Source organism: Podarcis pityusensis (genome assembly GCF_964106645.2).
Source record: "Podarcis pityusensis genome assembly, chromosome: 5".
In the NCBI taxonomy this organism is placed as follows: Eukaryota; Metazoa; Chordata; class Lepidosauria; order Squamata; family Lacertidae; genus Podarcis; species Podarcis pityusensis.
In genome coordinates, this window is record NC_138032.1 from 71,650,681 (window position 1) to 71,670,590 (window position 19,910).

The 19,910-nt window shown below is 42.2% G+C and overlaps 1 protein-coding gene across 2 annotated transcripts in view; it reads right to left on the reverse strand.

The window, feature by feature from the left end:
* Positions 1–18,425, reverse strand: part of LOC308477461 (hexokinase-1) — a 49,264-nt gene extending 30,839 nt beyond the window's left edge. Inside the window, exon 1 of one of the 2 annotated variants that reach the window (XM_081006054.1) lies at positions 18,353–18,425. In XM_081006054.1, coding sequence (XP_080862180.1) covers positions 18,353–18,406 — 54 coding nt within the window. In that variant the 5' untranslated portion in view covers positions 18,407–18,425. Of the gene's footprint in view, positions 1–5,041; positions 5,569–18,352 lie in introns of those variants that run through there. The other variant, XM_081006053.1, reaches the window with a different exon arrangement.
* Between the last annotated feature and the right edge of the window lie 1,485 nt (positions 18,426–19,910).

The window sequence follows — 19,910 nt, forward strand, 5'->3', positions numbered from 1 at the left end:
ACAGCAACCACCCTGAATGGACTAGGCTGCCTAAGTATAAACTGAGAAGTTCTCCAGTTTTAAGAACTCAAATTCACCAAGCAGTTCCAGGCAAGCTACCATCTTCCTACTTTGGCCCCCACCTGCAATAAGGACAACAACACTGGCCTACCTCACGGGGCTGTTGTTAAAATCTATGAGATAATGCAAAGCACTCAGAAGTTCCAAATGAACAGGATGCTGCTCTGTATCGAGGTGTTTTTAAACCAAAGCTCAGACTCAGCTTCCTCGCTCAAGTCCTCTAGAGCCATTTTGTCCTGTGTCATCTCATTTCTGCTTTGGTCTGGGATGTCTATACAGTAATCACCTCTAGGAGCTATGGGGAATGGGTGAGCTCAGAAGGAGATGAATTAGATGGCCTTCCCGTGCTGTGATTCTATTATTATCTACAGCTATTTCTGAAACACGCCCTGCAACATTCTTCCCTAGCATTCCCCTGACAAATAATCCAAAAATGATAAACTTTGCCTTTGACAAATTCAAATAATTTAGAAATCAAACAGGCTTTAAAAATGTAGTTTAACAAGCATTGAAGGATACAACATCCTTGAGCTTGTAACATCCTCCTTGTGTGATGTTAGGTAAAATTTCTAAATATAAGAACAAGTTTGTAGAAGAAGCAGCCATTTTGCATGGACACCCACCTTTCCCAAAGTCTGAGACAGCGCATCAACAAAACGAAAATAAAGATATTACACAGACAAATGGTGTGGGAAGAGCTTAATGCCTTAAATACCTACAAGCCAGCTTCACCCCTGAACTACAACACTTCGTCCAATCCCTACTCAGCCATGAAACTCCTTGTGCGGCCTTGAGAGAGTCGCAGTCTCTCAGCCTAACCTACCTCACAGAGTTGTTCTGAGGATAAAAGGAAGACAGGGTGGGGGGTGGGAAACTATGTATCCCACTTTCAGTTCTTTAGAGGAAAGGTGGAATATAAATGTAATAATTTAATAATCTCACAGATCAACATGTGGAGGGCTAATATCACCAGACCTGCTCTCCACGGCAGCAACCAATGCACTAGGAATGGCTCATGTCGGTCACAATCATACTGTTTCCCACAGCAGAGCTGGTAATGCCAAGGTTGCAAGTTCAACCCCCGTACAGGACAGCTGCATATTCCTGCATCACAGGGGGCTGGACTAGATGATCCTCAGGGTCCCTTCCATAGAGTTGTACTCTATGATTCTATGACGTTGGCACACATGCTCCTTGTGGGCTGGCCGGGACCACTGGCCTATCAAAACTTAAAACTTTCAGCAGGCAAGCTAACACAAATGTTTCTCTTTCTGGAGAAATCTAAAAGGTTTTACACAAAAAGGTGCCTTATAAATGCCTTATACATGGGTTGCGTCTTTCAATTTCTTAGTTAAATATGTCCTTATCGTGCTCGGTTGGTACAGCAAGAGACTCTTAATCTCAGGGTTGTAGGTTCGAGTCCCACGCTGGGCAAAAGATTCCTGCATTGCAGGGCGTAATAATAATAATAATTAATAATACATAATTTATTATTTATACCCCGCCCATCTGGCTGAGTTTCCCAAGCCACTCTGGGCGGCTCCCAATCGAGTGTTAAAAACAATACAGCATTAAATATTAAAAACTCCCCTAAACAGGGCTGCCTTCAGATGTCTTTTAAAAATAGGATAGCTACTTATTTCCTTGACATCTGATGGGAGGGCGTTCCACAGGGCGGGTGCCACTACCGAGAAGGCCCTCTGTCTGATTCCCTGTAACCTCACTTCTCGCTATGAGGGAACCGCCAGAGGGCCCTCGGCGCTGGATCTGTGTCCGGGCTGAACGATGGGGGTGGAGAATAGATGAGTCTTCGTGGTGCCTTCCAACTCTGCAATTCTAAGATTCTATGATACTATAAGGAGTTTGTGGGTGCCAGACTCCCATGTGTTACGAGTTTCTGGAGAAGGCCACCTTGGCTACAACTGAGCTACACCATGCTGGATCTCTTTAATGTACCAGTGGAATGTTGTGAGACCACACCCCCATGCCTAGAATAATACCATACGAGATATTCACAAGGTGAGTGATCACATATCACATACCAAGATGCAAAACATGCCTTCAGGGTTTTATTTTACCCAAGGGAATCACAAAGCCATTCTAGATGTAGCACCTTGAAATCTGTACCAGTTAGGTGAACATACCACTAGCTGAATTGAGGAATAAAGCCAGACATTAACACTATGTATTGGTCTTTACATAATTTCCATTATTTCCCAGCATCACTCATTTGGCCCACACATGTCAATCGTTTTATTTTAGTTCCCTTCTCTAAATCTTGTAAGAATTCCTAAACCTTAAGTACCTAAGTGGTGTTCAAAAAAACGTAAGCAACAACAGACAACTTAAAACAAAATATTACAAAAAGACAAGCTACATATAAAAAATGCTACATCCATACAAAGTTACTGAGAGAAAGAAAGAAAAGTTTTCAGGCTAATCAAAAACAAAAATGTATGGTTTTAAAGAGGCAGGTAACTTTTTTTTGAAGTTAGCATTTACTTATTGGCAGGGGTAGGAAAATTCCAAACCCCCAAAACTAAGCCATAGCTAACAGTGCCTTACTCAAACCCAAACTTTTTCCTATAAATTGTTTCCTATAATCATTTGAAGTGGGCAGTGCCCCAGTCCCATCTTGCCTGGCACTCTGCATGGCTGTAAGAGTCCATACTGGCACACCCTAGTTGTGCTACTGACCCCAAGTGGCTTATCTAAGAAGCCAGGAGTCATTTGTTTGCTGAACACACCAGAGTACATTTTTTTTTATGTTTCTGTAAGGTGGATGAATGTAGATGCCTATCCGTAAGATTCTGAATACAAGGAGAAACATATAAGGATGGCGTGAACAGCAACTCTCACCAAGACTGCTGGAGCATTAAGGGCAGTGCTTCAGCATCACCATCCAAGATAAGCAAGAGGCCTCCAGGGCTATCCTTACTCCACTAAATTGGCTTCCTTCCTTCTCTCTCTCTTTATACACACCACACCCAAAACACTGAGTGAGCCACTTCCTTCAGGTATGCAAGTCTACACTTTTGGGGAATATGTGTATCACAATCAAGAGATTACGGCTAATCACATGGCCCTTCCCCATCTGCTAGTATTCTCCTTTCCAGTACAGGGTGGCAAAAGATCACTGGGATCTAATGCACGAACATCCTTCCCAGAAAACCCCAATAGCCTTTTCTGCACAATAAGCTTGATACTAGTAGATATGTTCATTTTTGCACAAAATAAAATCCAGAATAACTCAGTGAAACAAAGATTTGTCCACATACTACTTCCTATTTTGAATGGTTAGTTTTAGCCCCTTTGGGCTGTTTTGCAAAATGTTAGTTTTTAACAGGTTGTAAGTTATTGCAGATGCAAAAATGAAATGTTGATGCAAAAGAGAAGAGGAATAGAGACCATGAAGCGGATTCATACAGGCCATAGTAGCTCCACAGTCTGGCTATAATATGTCCTAGCTATTATTATTATTTTACTGCTTTTGCAAAAAATGACCAGCACATTTTCAAGTGTGCCTTCAGTACTATGAGCTTGTTGATGATGATATCTGCATTATTTTTAAAACCTCATCAATCTAAACAACAGGCCAAATATCAGTTTACAAGCAAAATTCCACATGCTGCAAAACTGATAAAATACCAACACATGGAAAGGTGATGGAAAGTAATGAAGCTTGTTTTGAGTTCACAGTTTTGTTTAACATGCAAGCAACAATACAGTCATCATGACAGGCCTCCATAGGAAAACACCGATGATAGGGTACAAAGCTACATTTCTGAACCAAAGTAGAAAATGTCTATGATTTCTTTCTTGTAATTTTATACTGGATTATTTATAATTTCCTCTCCATGATAATGAGATCCCTCTCTTATCAGCAATGCATTTCCGAAATACAGACACACTAACATCTGCCTAATAAAATATTATTGCTGCAAAACATGCTCATTAGCTCAACTTACAGCACTGGGCAAGTTAACATGTTAAAATATTGGCCCAGTGCCGAGGTAGAGGCCTACTATACATCTCTCCTGAAAAGGAGATATTTTCCCCATATTTCTGGGACGGTGTCCTTAAGAGACCTCCTGGGCAATATGAGACCAAAGTGAATATAATAAATCCAGCTCAGCAAAATGCCCAATTTTACTTTTTTACCTATCAAACCATTTACATCTTTGTAATCTAATTAACAAGCTTAGCCTTATCAGTCCCTTTTGCTGGGTCCTGCTATCTCCTTCCGATTGCTACCAATCCCAGAAGAGCAACCTACAGGTAAATCCAGCACCTGTCTTGGTAACAAATTCCAGAGGTAAGATTCAAGACGCAGATTATGCTCTAGTCCACAAAAAACCAGTGCCACAAAAGAAACCTGTTAGTCATTCAGGTAACCCAAGGCTCTCTTTTGTGTCTAGAGGCTTATCATTGCGAGTTACAAAGAATGCACCTGTTTTTACCCGGCCCTAAACACGCATCTGTATACACGATTTCAGTAGGCCCTGAATGCTCACATTCATAAAAGACCTAGTCCACAATTCCCACAGTCACTTAGCGGATGACCAGCCGTTTATAGTAATAAACACATGATAGACGGATCCAACTCAGAGGGGGGGGAGAGAAGGGGAGTAAACCATGATTGTTGCGTTACTCATCGCTGCTCTGACATCTACATCCTGCTTCAAGGACACTGCAGCCCGTTCGGAAACCTTGCAATGGGCCGGATCTTTCAAGCTTTTTTTTTAAAAAAAAAAAACACCCCAAAAACCCTATACGATCAAGGCAGAGGTTAAAAGATAAAATAAATGATGCCGGTTTAATATTCTGGATGCTAAGAAATGCATGTACATACGTGTATATATAAACACAAATTATGCACCCCATAGGTTTTTTAATAAATAAATAAAAATCCCTCCCACCCTCATCAAGACTGAAGAACTTGAACCTGCAGGTTTTTAAGGACGTTCGCTTTGTACCTTACCTTTTTGACCTGATCATCCTTTAATTCTGTGAAGTAATAGGCCAGAAGCTGAGCAGCTATCATTCTGTCTGGTTAAATAAGAGCTTTTTCCCAGGGTGGTTTTGCTAACCAGCACAATTGGGGCGGGGGATTTGCAAGGATGCAAAGCGATCCGTTTCTCTCCTCCCCTTTCTTCTTACAAGCGAAAGATTCTAGAGGTCCTTGGTTCAGCCTCACAGGGTAAAATATATAAATATAAAATGCAACGCTCTTTTTCCCTCCTCCTTTCCCTCCACGCGATAGCGACCGACTATAAACCTGCCCACTTCCTGCCTTGCGATTGGCTGTTCAAGGAGCGGTCGCGAAAGAAGCGTTTTCCACACCCTCCTCCTCCCGCCGCCGCCGGTTTGATGGACAACCTCCGCTGCCTTCTATGTGCAGGAAGGGGAGGATGCATGGCCATGGTCACCCCGGACGGGCATGCATCCGTGCACGTTCCTCACGTCCCTACACATCCTCAAGACGCATTTTAATGGCCTATACCCGCTCTCAACACCTTCCGGGAGAAAGAGATCCAGACCATCGCCAAGCTCGGGTCAACTCCCTACAGATGGGCAATGCATTTTCATTGCTTTCCTAAGGCAGAACATCTCTGCACCGAAAGGCGCACCTCCTTGAGCACGCAAGGGCGGAACTGTGAAAGCACGCAGCAAAAAGGCTTTAAATAAATTATACAAAAAGACAGCGGAACTGCTGTGTCACTGCAAAAGAAACGCATGCATTTTGAAAGCAGCGCGTAATATTTGACCCAAGCGCTTGCTAAGGCTCTGGCTGGTGCAATTTGCCTTCTGCAATTATTAGCGAAAGGAAAACAGGCAGCGGAACGGAGGAGACAGACACGCGCACGCTACTTCTAGACACTCGACCGTCTGCTGAGCAATGTGGGCGTTGCCCAAGTCGCTGTCATGTGACCTGCTGACGAGGACTCCGATGATGCCGCATCCTCTCGGCTTTTTCTTTCTCGGCTCTCTCCCACCCTTCGGAATGGTATTTGCAACAAGGGCTGTTCGACCTGCTTTGTTTGGAAGCTGGTAAATCAAAGAGCGTTATGTGTCCTGACCTTGCTGCATTAGGGAAGCATAATGTGCCTGAGAGATAATAAGCACCTTTAAAACAAACAAAAAGAAGACATTTTACGGTAATATATTACCGTAAGCGTAAGATTAACCTTATCAGCAGATTTTACAGCGGTACCCAAAGGTTTAGAACTATATGCATTTTTTTAAGTCACGTATAGGATCCGGCTGTAAGAGTGGGATAAGTAATTGGGAGCTGTACATTTCTATATATGTACTCTCGTTATAAAATCCTGACTCCAAATCTGTAAGATCATGGAAGCAAGTCCCAAGAGGAATATGCCAGTTTTTCCAAGGAGAAGCAGGTCTTGGCAGGTTTGTAGGACATTTTTACTAGCCGCTTAGTTAATGCTAAATAGTTGCCTGGCCACATTCCTTTGCCGTCCCTCATAGATCAAGGGCGCACTAGCTGCCAGTTTCGCCATAGCTTAAGCATCAGAGAACAGGATAGTTGTCATATTTGTCCTGTAAAGCCTAGAAACTGTATTGTTTACCTCTCACAGAGCTACCATCTCCAGTGCTCTCAACAAACTACAGTTCCCAGGAGGATTTGGAGGAAATCATGTGCTTTAAATGTGTATAGGATGTTCTTTAAACATGAGTTTGTGGTTCTGCCAGTACCCCTTCATATTACAAGACAAAGCTCAAGTGATGGAATGTTACTCCATCCCAAAATAGAAAAACATCATTCCACCTCAAAGACTTGATGTCAGAGGGCATGCTAAAAGGCTTTTCCTGGACCTCTGGTTTTATGTGTGTACAAGCCAGGATTCTTCTCCGTCCCTCCATTCATTCTTTCATGTGATCCCTCATCTGAAGTTTGACAGGGTACATCCCAGACACAGGATTATGACCTTAGGAAGGGCCCATGGCATCAGAAATCTTCTGACCCAACGATAATATGACATGGAAAGATAGAGGGGGGAATCAACTCAGGACCATAGTATTGGAGGATGGAGAGATTAATCCTTCCCCCGCACTATTTTCTGGATACAGTAGAATCTCAGTTTTCGAACATAATCGATTCCATAAGACTGTTCAACTTCCGAAGAGTTCGAAAACTGAGGATCAATGGGCTGGCTGCAAAGTCATTGGAGGGAAAAGAAAAACACGCCTCAGAAGCCGTTTCACATCCGAGGCGCGTTCAAAAACAAAAGCAATTACTTCCAGGTTTTCAGCATTTTGGTTCCAAATCGTTCAGCTTTTGAGGTTCCACTGTAATTTTAAATTCCACCTCCCAAGCTGTTTTTGCCTTGTGGAAAGAAACATACAGGTCCATATGACATATTACTGGTTACTTTTTAACTAATATTACGAGGGACTTTAATTGGCAAGAGCCCATTTCACCAGGTACATGAAATAAACAGAGAAGATGGTCATTTTAATGTTGATTATATTTTCAGATACTGTATATAACTGCAGTGGGAGCTAGGAAAGTGGGTTATATTAGTGCAGGGTTTGTTTGTTTTTTAAATGTCTTTCTTGCTCTGTCCTGATTCATTTCCCAAATGATAAAAGGAGCCAGGCTACACTTGGCCTGGCCAAACTCATGAAATTAACAGGATTTCCTGAGCAGATAAACAAGGGGCTGGGAAAAATGCATGCCTGTATCTGCAGCTGCAGTTTTCAGTGTAGCTGAGATAAGTGTACGCTGTGTAGAAGTGAGGACACCACAGAGCAATTAAGTATTTTTGAGAATTTGCCTTGAACAGTTCTAAAAGGGGCAACAGAATTTTGTGTTGGGGAAAATATGTTCTTGCTCTTTCATTTGCCCTCTAATACTGCAAATAAAACATTTTTTCTCCATAAAATAGAGGACATCAGGTCCTTCATCTGGGCAACAATACAATGTTCTTTCCTTGACTTGTGCAGGGAGAGGAGTGCAAGGCAGGAACTGAAAGAATTCCCAGCTTATACTTTGCAGTCCTGTGCCAAACAAAGCTCTTTGATGCTTCATCAGTGTTCACATAGAAATTTCCACTAAAGTGCTCACCTTGAATTGCTCCTCTTTGCCTGCAGGCCTTACCCTTCATCCTGAGTACAGTGTGCAGAAACCAATGCACACACACATACAATTTATGATCAACATAGCTTTGCCTTAGCACTGTTCTTCAGGTATATCTGCCTAAAAAGGTTATCTGGTCAATCTATAATAAATTCTGAAAATCTATAGGTGGTATGCAGAAAGTTTTGTACTCTCTTCTCATCCAAATTCACTGGAAATTTAAGGATTCCCCTTTTCTATCTGTAGCTCTTTATATGGCTCTCTTAGATCCCAGCCTCGGTTGGGAAGGCCGAGACATACAGTACATTTTGAGTACAAACTACAAGTGACATCAAAGATCCATGATCAGATCAAACTCAACTGTTGTTCTGGTTGATTAAAAGTAGCTGCAGAGTGCTCTCAGTTGAATTGGGAGCAGTGGCACAGGGCAATGGTTTCTTTTTTATTTTATTGCCTCTTTGGTCCATTTCCTTCCCATGTTGGCTTCACAATCTAAATCCACCCGCCTGAAACTTCTATTGGCCTCACATAGTCTTATTCCACTGCCACTCTGGGGTTAATGAGCTTTGTGGATCAATTTAGATCAGAGAAAGGGTTAAAAGAAATTCTCTCCCAGTGCTAATGCTTCAACCCTTTAAAAATACCCCCATTATATTGCTTTTAAAAAAATAAAATGGTTGTGAGAAAGGGGGTTGGGACTGAAGCTCAAAAAATCTGAGAAACCCTGGCTTAAGCCATTCTCAATTTCTTGGTTCACCAGACCTCACAAGCTACGTGCACATTCACACATATCCACTTAAGTGGATGACAAAAGGTCTTACTAAATATGGGAATACACTGCAAGCTTAAATATAGCTTGGGCAGTGATGCTGATATCTTACTTGAAGTACAGTATCTTGCTAAGCGTGAGGGGGTGGGGGAATCTACAACCAACACCTCAGCTAACTTCCCTTTACATTAGACAAACTGATACACCTAGGCTGTGATACAGTACCCACTTACTTGGAAGTAAGTTCCTTTGACCTCAGTAGGAATTCTGAGTAGACCTGCACAGGATTGCACTGCCCACATTATTTTCCAGAAAATCTTGAGACAAGAATACAAGGCCATAACCACACCATACATTTAACACACTTTAATAGTCATGGCTACCCCCAAAGAATTCTGGGAACTATCATTTGTTAAGGGTGGTGAGAGTTATTAAGGAACTCCTATTCCTCTCAGAGAGTTACAATTCCCAAAGTGCTTTAACAACCAATCCCTCTTCCTAGAAAATCCAGTCCAAATTTTATTTAGGACCACCCAGACCCATGTGAACCTGACAGGCAATAGAAACAGGCCTTTTTCAGTAGCGGCCCTAAAATTTGGAGCTCCCTCTCATGAAATATCTCCTGCCAACCTAGCAGTTCGAAAGCACGTCAAAGTGCAAGTAGATAAATAGGTACCGCTCCGGCGGCAAGGTAAATGGTGTTTTCGTGTGCTGCTCTGGTCTGCCAGAAGTGGCTTAGTCATGCTGGCCACATGACCCAGAAGCTGTACACCGGCTCCCTCGGCCAATAAAGCGAGATGAGCACCGCAACCTCAGAGTCGGTCACAACTGGATCTAATGGTCAGGGGTCCCTTTACCTTTACCTCATGAAATATACACATGGCCCCTTCTTAGTATCCTTTAAACTGGCTTGGAATCTTTTCTATTGCAATCCACTTTTAATTAATATGCTCAGCTGGGTTTTTACTCGCTTACAGTACTGCTGGTTTTATCTTAATTTAGTTTTGCTTTTTTAATTAAAGTGCTGCTAAGTTTTATTTTTAACTGCTGCTGCTTGGCTTCTGTAATTATAGTTAGACTACTTTTACTAAATTGTTTTTTAATGGTTGTTATTTTTAAAACAGTGTTTGTATTCATTACAGTACTGTAAGCCTTGTGAACTCACCTTAAAAAGCTGTATATAAATGTGTAAATAGCCTTCAGTTCCAAATGTGGAAAGCTAGTGAAATAAAACACGATTATATAATAAAGCACATCACCATAGTGTGTGGTGTTAAAAAATATTAATGTTCCATTGTAATGAAGAAGGAGAAGCTTAAGTTTAGGAAAAGCTCATTCTTCTAATTATAGTAGTGAGTAAAAAAACCCCAAACATTCTTGGAAAGGATGAACAGGCCTATTGAGAGAACCTTTCATTTTGTCAAAGGCTAACTCTGCCTTGAGTCATGTGTGCCTTGCTCCCGTTGAATCAGAAGACAGAATGATGACAGGTTGCAATTATGGCAGCCCAAAGCCAGCAATGAACAGAAGAAGCAGAAGGGAAATCCTTATAATTGATGCTACAGGACAGATTAGTTTTAAATGTGAGACTCAAGTTATAACCCACAGCAACATCATTTTTTAAATATGTTACAGTGGTACCTTGGGTTACAGACGCTTCAGGTTACGCAATTTCAGGTTGCACACTGTGCTGAACCTAGAAGTACTGGAATGGGTTACTTCTGGGTTAATGGCACTTGCGCATGCGCAGAAGCACCGAATCACAACCCACGCGTGCGTACAGGCGACACTGCAGGTTGTAAACGTGCCTCCCGCACGGATCACGTTTGCAACCCGAGGTTCCATTGTATTTCACGTCGCTTAAGTGCTATTTTTCTAAACAAAATGGTGCTGGAACTCACCATGAATGCCTTCCTTGTTCTCTTAGAGTGGCAATGGCACCCACCTGAGAGGTCCTGCCAGAACAGAGTTCTAGAAAGTTCCGGCTGAAAAAAAGCCCTGACTACAACATATGTATTACCCTTGATTCCATTCCACACATCTTGAATTCCAGAATAAGAAAACTATCCTCTGCACCATACACACAGCCATATTCTTTACTCAGTTCTGGCCTAAATATGTCAGAAGCAGAGAAAAGATGGGTATATAGTATCAGTGGAACGTTTGAATAAATAGCTCCAGATGATGACCCAAATCACAACAATATGATGAATAATAATAATAATAATAATAATTTATTATTTATACCCCGCCCATCTGGCTGGGCTTCCCCGGCCACTCTGGGCGGCTTCCAAAAGAATATTAAAATACTATAATACATCAAACATTAAAAGCTTCCCGAAACAGGGCTGCCTTCAGATGTCTTCTAAAAGCCTGGTAGTTGTTGTTCTCTTTGACATCTGGTGGGAGGGTGTTCCACTACCGAGAAGGCCCTCTGCCTGGTTCCCTGTAACTTGGCTTCTCACAGTGAGGGAACCGCCAGAAGGCCCTCAGTGCTGGACCTCAGTGTCCGGGTAGAATGATGGGGGTGGAGACGCTCCTTCAGATATACTGGACCAAGGCCGTTGGTCCTAGACTTAAGTTAATGCCAAACGTGAGGGTAAAATAGGATTGCTACATTACCAGAGAGACTATACAGCTACAAAAGAGGCAGATCTCAACAGATTTTCTTATTACTTGTTCACTATGCCATCAAAAAAACGTGGGTGGCGCAGGGACGCAGGTGGCGCTGTGGTCTAAACCACAGAGCCTAGGGCTTGCCGATCAGAAGGTCGGCAGTTTGAATCCCCGCGACGGGGTGAGTGCCCATTGTTAGGTCCCAGCTCCTGCCCACCTAGCAATTCGAAAGCACGTCAAGTGCAAGTAGATAAATAGGTACCGCTACAGCGGGAAGGTAAATGGCATCGCCAGAAGCGGCTTCGTCATGCTGGCCACATGATCCAGAAGCTGTCTGCAGACAAACGCCGGCTCCCTTAGCCTATAGAGTGAGATGAGTGCACAACCCCAAAGTCATCCGCGACTGGACCTAACAATGGTCAGGGGTACCTTTACCTTTATGCCATCAAAAGCTCTACTACCCAAGAGCTACTAAGATGCTATCATTGAGGATTAGTGCAAATTAGGTAGTTCCTCAGTAGCCTGCAAACCATATAACATTTATCCTGCCACCCTACACTCTGTTCGCCATAACATTAATCTTTGAGCAACAAAGTGAGTGATTTCTTATTTTCCACAATCCAATTACAGAAAGGTCTTTGTGGGCTACCCACAAAAGGCTCCAAAGGGTCAACAGGTTTAAGGCTTATCAGTACATAATTATACAGTCATAATATTGGTAGGATTCCTCTTCAGAGTCACTGTGTATTCCTTGCTTGGCGTGTTTAATCATTCCCTCTGCCATGAAGCTCACTGGGTGACTTAACTCTCAGCCGAACCTACCTCAGAGGGTTGTTCTGAGGATACCATGGGGAGGAGGAAAGCTATGTACGCCACCTTGGGCTCCTTGAAGGAAAGGTGGGATATAAGCCCAATAAACAAATAAATAAAAATAAAAACTAAATTGTTGGTTAATCCTTTCTTTGGGGGGGGGGTTCTGTCTTTGCTTTTCACCCTGCTTCGGTATCTTTAGCAGCGGCATGGCCAGCAGAAAGATTACACTGATGAATATTCTCCTAGTGTGGAGGAAAGCTGTGGTGGTAAATTTAATTGCATCGGGCTACTAGTAAAGCCCAAGGACTGAGGCAGTAAGAAGCTAAGAGCCAGATTTATGACTCTCTCTTGCCTTTACCTCTTTGTAATATATGTCAGTGAACTGAGAACAACTCAGGAAATGGCAGGAAAATACTGGTTTGAATTTAGACACAATTTTCACCTTACTGAAGGGCAGAGGGGAGAAAAAACAGACACCACTGTGCGGCAAGACCTTGGTGCCTATGCTCATGTTCCCTACTAGGAGATTTTATCAGGGGTAAATGCCCTGAGGGGATTCTCTGAACGCATACAAAGGTCACACACTAGCCAGCTTAAAACAGCGCTCACTGGAGGAACTATTTTTGTGGCATATAACACACCAGGAGTGTGCATTTGTGAAGGGCAAGTAGCTCTCCTGAGAAACGTGACACCAGCAAAGATGGAGAGGATCGTGCCAGCTGGTGGTCGTGCAAGAGTTTTTAAGGCAAAAGTGAACAGCAAACATTAAGGAGAGGCCAACAGACATGTCGCTAAAACATCAAGCTGATCTAAAAATAAATAAAGCTTAATTTTCAAAAACAAACTAGGGGCTAAGATGGGTTAGTTGGATGCTGTAGACACAGAGAGATTGAACTCAGGCTTTACTCTAGAAGCAGACTGGATTTATGAAGGCAACACACAGTTGACATCAGACAGTGTCAGCTGCAGAACCCACTGCTGCCTAATGTTGAAGCGGCACTTGCATCACCACTTGAGGGAATGAGGCTGATGCATGTCAGGATGAAAAAAATGACTGCACTAAAATGGCCTAGATACCACGATTATCGCTAAAGCAGACTGCAGTGTATTCTGCTCAGTCTCCCCAAATATACAACTCTCCATTTTACTGCTGTGCTTGAAAACTAGAAGTAAATAAATGTTAACAGTTCGGACCATACTTTCTGCTATAAATCACTTTCTTATTATTTACTTTACCTCAGAAACTTATCAGGAAATTTAAGAGCATGTGTATACAGTAATGAAGCAGTGCATATTTACCACCCACCCCCAACTCTAGTAACTTCTCCCCATTGGTGTGGCATGGGTTACCAGCACCCAGGACCGCATGGAGGGTAGGTGGGAGGGAAAGAAGGAAATACAGTGGTGCCTCGCAAGACGAAATTAATCCGTTCCGCGAGTGTCTTCGTCTAGCGGTTTTTCCGTCTTGCGAAGCAACCCTATTAGCGGATTAGTGGATTAGCGCTATTAGCGGTTTAGCGGCTATTAAAGGCTTAGCGGATTAGCTGCTAAAAGGCTATTAAAGGCTTAGCAGCTTAGAAAAGGGGGAGGGGAGCGAAAAAAAATCTCAAGACTCGCAAGACATTTTCATCTTGCTAAGCAAGCCCATAGGGAAATTCGTCCTGCGAAGCGCATCGAAAAACGGAAAACCCTTTCATCTAGCGGGTTTTCTGTCTTGTGAGGCATTCGTCTTGCGGGGCACCACTGTAGATGGAATACACATGTGCATTCAACTGCCTAATGGTGACCGAGTCACCCAGGAGACTGCAGCTGCAAAAGAAAGAAAGTAAGAGTCATTCAGTTGTCTGGAGAGGTCACGTCCTGGTTTGCATGGAGAAACCGTTTTCAACAGAGTCCAGTGACAGACGCACACAGCTGTATTGAGGCCGCACCAGGTGTTGAAATTTTGCGCCTTTAACAATTTTGCACCCAGGGCAACTGCCCCTTTGCCCCCTGCCCCATGCTACACCACTGCTTCTCCCCCCAAAAACTCTACAACTCCCAGTTGGGGGGGGGGAATGAAAAACCCTCCAGAAAACAATTCCTAAAACTTTGTGAAAGGAAGGTGTGACCATTAAAAGTTCATAGCAAAGACAAACACTGAGAGCCTTTTGCACACATTACACTTAAAACAACTTTGAGTGTTCTGTGCATGGTTACCTAGAGGCAAGCCTCATTCAATAGAATATATCTCTGAATTTGCATGGTATTTACCTGGGATGTGTTTGCATTTATGTATGCGCATGTGAGAGATAGCGCAGTATAATCACACAGAAGGTTGGGCTTGGCTTGGGAACACTTGATTTCAAATTTTGACTCAGCTAGAAAATGTGCCAGGTAATTCTGGGTCATTCATTATATTTCAACAATCCTGTGAGGTACCATATTGTATTCATGGCCTCCTTGGAAGAACGAATACATGTGTAATAAAATTCACATTCTTCCATATGTTTGCATTACAGATTAAGGAAACCATTTAAAATTCAAATTAGCAGCACCCTGAATTTTAAACGTATGTGACCCCTTCTTAGAAGGAGACCCCTGCTGGTGAAGTTTAGTATAAATAAATAAAAATAGCTTTAGCCTTAGCTTGTTAATTATGGTACATGAATTTTAATTGATTGATTGATCAATGAATTTATTCCATCTGAATAAATCTGCATGTAAGAATTATAGTTCTGAAGCTAAAAGTATAACTTTATTTGTGCATGACGCACAGATGTTTCGTGGTTGGCTCCATCTGAAAAGAGGCATTTGTTCCTGTGCTACAAAGTGAGAGGAAGCTGGATAGCTTTTCTGTGGGGTTTTTTAAATACATACTCTTTTTTTATTTTTTTAATGCTTCCCAATTAATTGAGGGCACATTTTAATCAATTAAAAGTGTCTTAACTGATTACTTAATTCATCAGTGAAATGTTGCATCCATAAAAAATAGCCTTTGAACTTGGTGTCAGCACATCTGTCATTAGTAAAATACAATTAAAAGTACCCCACAGTGTAGTCCTATGGGTGCCTCCTCAGAAGAAAGGAGATTAAGTTCAGTGGGTCATGCTCCCACATAGGTGTGTATGGGGAAGATTGTAGGCAGGTCTGTATTGGCTTTGTTCTGTGGTTAGGAGTTTCTCTGGTTACCATAAGTAAATAAGAGGACTTCTGTGTTGGTTACTGCAACCGCAGGAAAGGAAAAGCAGAAGAACTATCAGTGTGAAATCAGGTAAAATGGTCAGAATTCTTTGCTTTGTCTGACCTTGGCCAAGCCACCTTCTCATTCTAGCATAATGAATCAGTAAGACACTCCCTTCTTATCTTTCAGGGTGTGAAGTTTGCATTTGTATATAGGCCACAGTTTAAGCCCTTCATATGAAAGTATTTCATTACTAAGTAAGCCATGGAAAAGAGGCAGGAGACTGAGAGAAGAAGAAGAAAGTATATTCATGAAAGCTTAAAGACAAGTACGTACTATACAGTGGAACTGCCAAGCTGTTTTTTGCCCACTTGTAGTGAAGAATCCAACAGCTGTATTTATGCACTAGCACCCTCTAGTGATCATGGGGGGAATATCATTAGGTCACAATTTTAAGACAGAATACATTGGAGGAAAACTTGAAGAAAACACAAATTTGTTTTGCAGAAAAAGGGACCATGAAGTGTACATCCCCATCCCCTCCCAATAGCTTCTGCATCCAATTTTCTTAAAAGCCAGTCTTAAAACTTTCACTGGTTTGAGCCAATTGTTCTTCCAAATAAGCGGATTCTGAATTACCGTATGTCCCGGCCTCCTGTGACGCAGCGCGAGGCCCCGCCTCTTCCGTACCGGCACAGCGCGTGTTCGTTGGCCGCCATGTGCATTCTGGACAGAGCTTGCAGCCGGAGTGGGCTGCACCTACGTGCGTCTGCCTGCCTGCCTGCTAGCCTCATCACCTCAGGTCCCCGCTCTCTCCTCACCGCGGAAAGTCCTTCTGAGCACGGTGCTCAGCTGCTGCTGCTGCTACAGCAGAGGCAGCAGAGGGGTGCACGCTCTGCCCCTTGCGGCAATTGCTGCCTTCGGGGTTAGTCTTATACGGCCAGTATATCCCAAACTCTATATTTTAACAGGAAAAGTTGGAGGTCGTCTTATACACCCAGGCGTCTTATACGCCGGAAAATACGGTATATGCTGTTCTGTGGGTTCATAAAAATTATGTGGGTGAATTACCACACACTTCCTGTAGAAAGCTAATCTCTTAAGGAGAAAGCTAAGCACATGCCACAGAAATCCTCCAAAGAGGGAGATTCTTTTCTCCATTTGCACTTTCATACAAGCCTACCTAATTTGCAGTTCCCAAACCAATATTTGAACTAAAACAAAGCGTCTCCAAACTTTGTGAAGCACTTCCTCAACCAAAAATGCATACAAAAAAAGGAGGATAAATTAGGGCAGCCTTCCCTTGTATTATATAAGCATGCTTCCAAACACGGTTGTCAAGCCCTAATAAAGCAGAAGCACCATGGTCAACTTGTGCATTTGGCAACGTAGTAAATCAATTGGTGCTTATTATATGTTAATTCTTTATTACATATAAGGCTTTAAAAATATCTCTCATTCCTCTTAATTCAGCCCTTGTCTTTCATTTTAAAATTAAGCGTCTCTAACCCTGACAGATTGGAAACTTGGCATAAATGAAGCTTTGCATTGTTCTAGCAGTAATCTTGATACCAAGCCAGAATGTCTTTAGCAACTGCTTAGCGACCACATAGCAGAAAGGTTACATTTGTGTGAATGGTTTTATTCTTACAGAGGCTGAGAACAAAGGGGCAGGGCGGGTCTAGCGGATGTGAAGTGTGGAGATCAAGCTGAACCTGGGACCGGACTTTGCTACTCTGGGCCTACCTAATGGATGCTCCCAAGTATGAGAAGAGGAGAAATGGAGACGTTTCTCGATTCCTAGAATACTGTATAGCTTTTGGCAAAGTTTTGCAACTCAAGCATTCTAGAGCACAGGACTTTGCTCTCCATTCCATGTCTCTATAAAAGCAGTGCTGGTACATAGCAAACCCCCAAAAGAGGCAATATATGTTTGCATCATGCACCTCTTTAGCTCATGTCTCACCATTCTCCCATTTTTTGCTTGATACAAAGGATCCCTAGCCAGGATCCTTTGTATGTATGAGTATCAGCCCATCGTTGGCATGGGTGTGGATTAGGGTTGGTCTGTTTAGGTAGGATAATTCCTTCTATCCGATTTATATTTCCCTTCTTCCAAGGTAACTTCGCAAAAGGAAGAGGGTGCCCTAGGTGTAAAGGTTTGATAAGGAAATAAGGAGTTTTCAACTTTGAACCACTGACTCCACCACAATATTTTATGCTAAGGAAAATGCTATACTGCTCCCACCCAAATCACTCTGTTTATGTGGTTACTTTGTGGAGTATGGTTGAACAAGTATCACAAGCAGCTGTTGGATATTTTTTTTAAAAAATGTGACTAATGACAAGTAGGACAACTCCCCCATTGTCCGAGACTTTTAAAAGTTATTATTTGCAAAATTTTGTTGTACTCCCAAATTCTACACCTCTAATGTGGGAGCGCATATTGAGGCAGATTACTTTTAAGCAAATAAACACAGTCTTCCAGTAATGTCTATGACATAAACATTTTGTTTTAGTTTGCATTCATTTTTATTATCTGAACTCATCACCCCTATATTACTCTTACAGGTGAATGCAAATATATTCAGCTTTTTAAAAAGGTGGTAAAGAGTAGCATAGGTATTGTGTTCCCTTCCCTTGTGCACAATCTACATGGATAAGGGACATTTAAAAAGACACACACTAGATTCTTACACAGTAACCAAAAGGGTCTTTTGACATGCTTTTAGTGATCGTGGAGAAAAGCCCCAACACAAAATGACATGCCTCCTTCCAGTTTCCATTGAGTGATGTTGATGCTTTTATTTATCTAAATTAAGTCACCTACTTTGTATTCTGAAGAACCATAGTCTGATCCGTCAGGCTCCTCATCTGTGGCCATCACTGGAGCATCTCTTCCTGGTTTACATTATAATTCCAAAGGTCTGTAAAAGTAAAGAATGGATAAAGTCAAATTTCATTTAAAAACTTTCCACTCAGTAAAGCATATTAAATGGTAAGATCATTGGCCATGTCTATAATACTACTAGCACATACACATAAAATAAGCAAATCAGCAATTATGCATTTAATTAATCTGTTTTAATATAATTTAATTTAATCAACTGGCCACATAGCAACAGTTATCAGCCTCTTGTCTATTGCAGATTTTGCCAACCTGGTACCTTCCAGATGTTTTAGACTACAATGCCCATCAGCCTCCGGCCAGGTTGGTGAAGGCTGGGCTAATGCAACTTCCTGTCGATGAAGCAAAACCAATCCTGTAAAACGAAGTAACAACAATGAAGTACCTACTTTACTGTAGGCCAACGTGTCAACCTCAAGCATCCTTGACAAAGGCATTGCCACACAAACCTTAGATTTAGTTGTATCTGCAAGAGAGACAGCCGAGACAGTGTGGAGCAAGAACATGCCTTCTTGAAGAATGCTAGACGTAAATAATCCTCATTTGTGTCACGACACTCAAGATGATATGGTATCACCTTCTAGAATGGTATAGTGCAGCCTTGACTGGGCAGAATATCTAGCTGTAAATTGTTCCTGGCTTCTCTGTCACATGCATGCCACAATGAAAGAGGCTAAACATTTGTCTGGGGTGAAGTGGGGGGTGTTACTTACTGCACGCTCCCATCTGCTTTGCTGAATTAAAAGCTCTTCGTCCGAAAACAAATTCTTCTTAATCTTCCAGGGACAAAAATAATAACAATAACTGTGATTTATGTTCTCCAACAATGTAGCTTTGCCGCAATGAATGAAGGCTTTGCTATTGCTCTCATCATGATAACATAGCAGCTGGTTTTAGAGTCAATTCCTTTTTTGTATAAAATTTAATGACCGTGCAGTTATTTAAATTTCAGAGTAACTGCCCGAGCTTTGGAAGCACAATGTTGCTCTGAAAACACAAACTTGAAAGCAACAGGAAAGTTTCTGAAATGCCAGTAGGGAATAAACTTGATAAAGATATCTTGTGTCCTGCCCACAAATGCCTAAAAGTCTATTATTCTATATACAGGGTGAGTCTTTTAAAAGAGGCCACGTGGAACATGTGTACTCTGTATCCACGGGGCCTCTATTAAAGGACCCACCCTGTATATACAACCTGTGTCTACGATGGAGGGATTCCATCACCTCAAGCATAATCACCCCAAGAGGATCTTGCTTCTCATCTAGCTGCAGCCTTTAATTCAGGTATCAACCATTGTGCTCTGACCCTCTCTCCAGCCTTTATCAACCTGCAAACTTTCCCCACCTCTAGGTCATGTAACTCCTAACTCTAACTATTCTAACCTAAGCTGTGCCCTTATCTGTTGAGGGAGAGGGGCCCCAACCATTTGCCATGTTACAGGAGTCCCTTTGATGCTTTGTTCTCTTAATGGTCCATCACC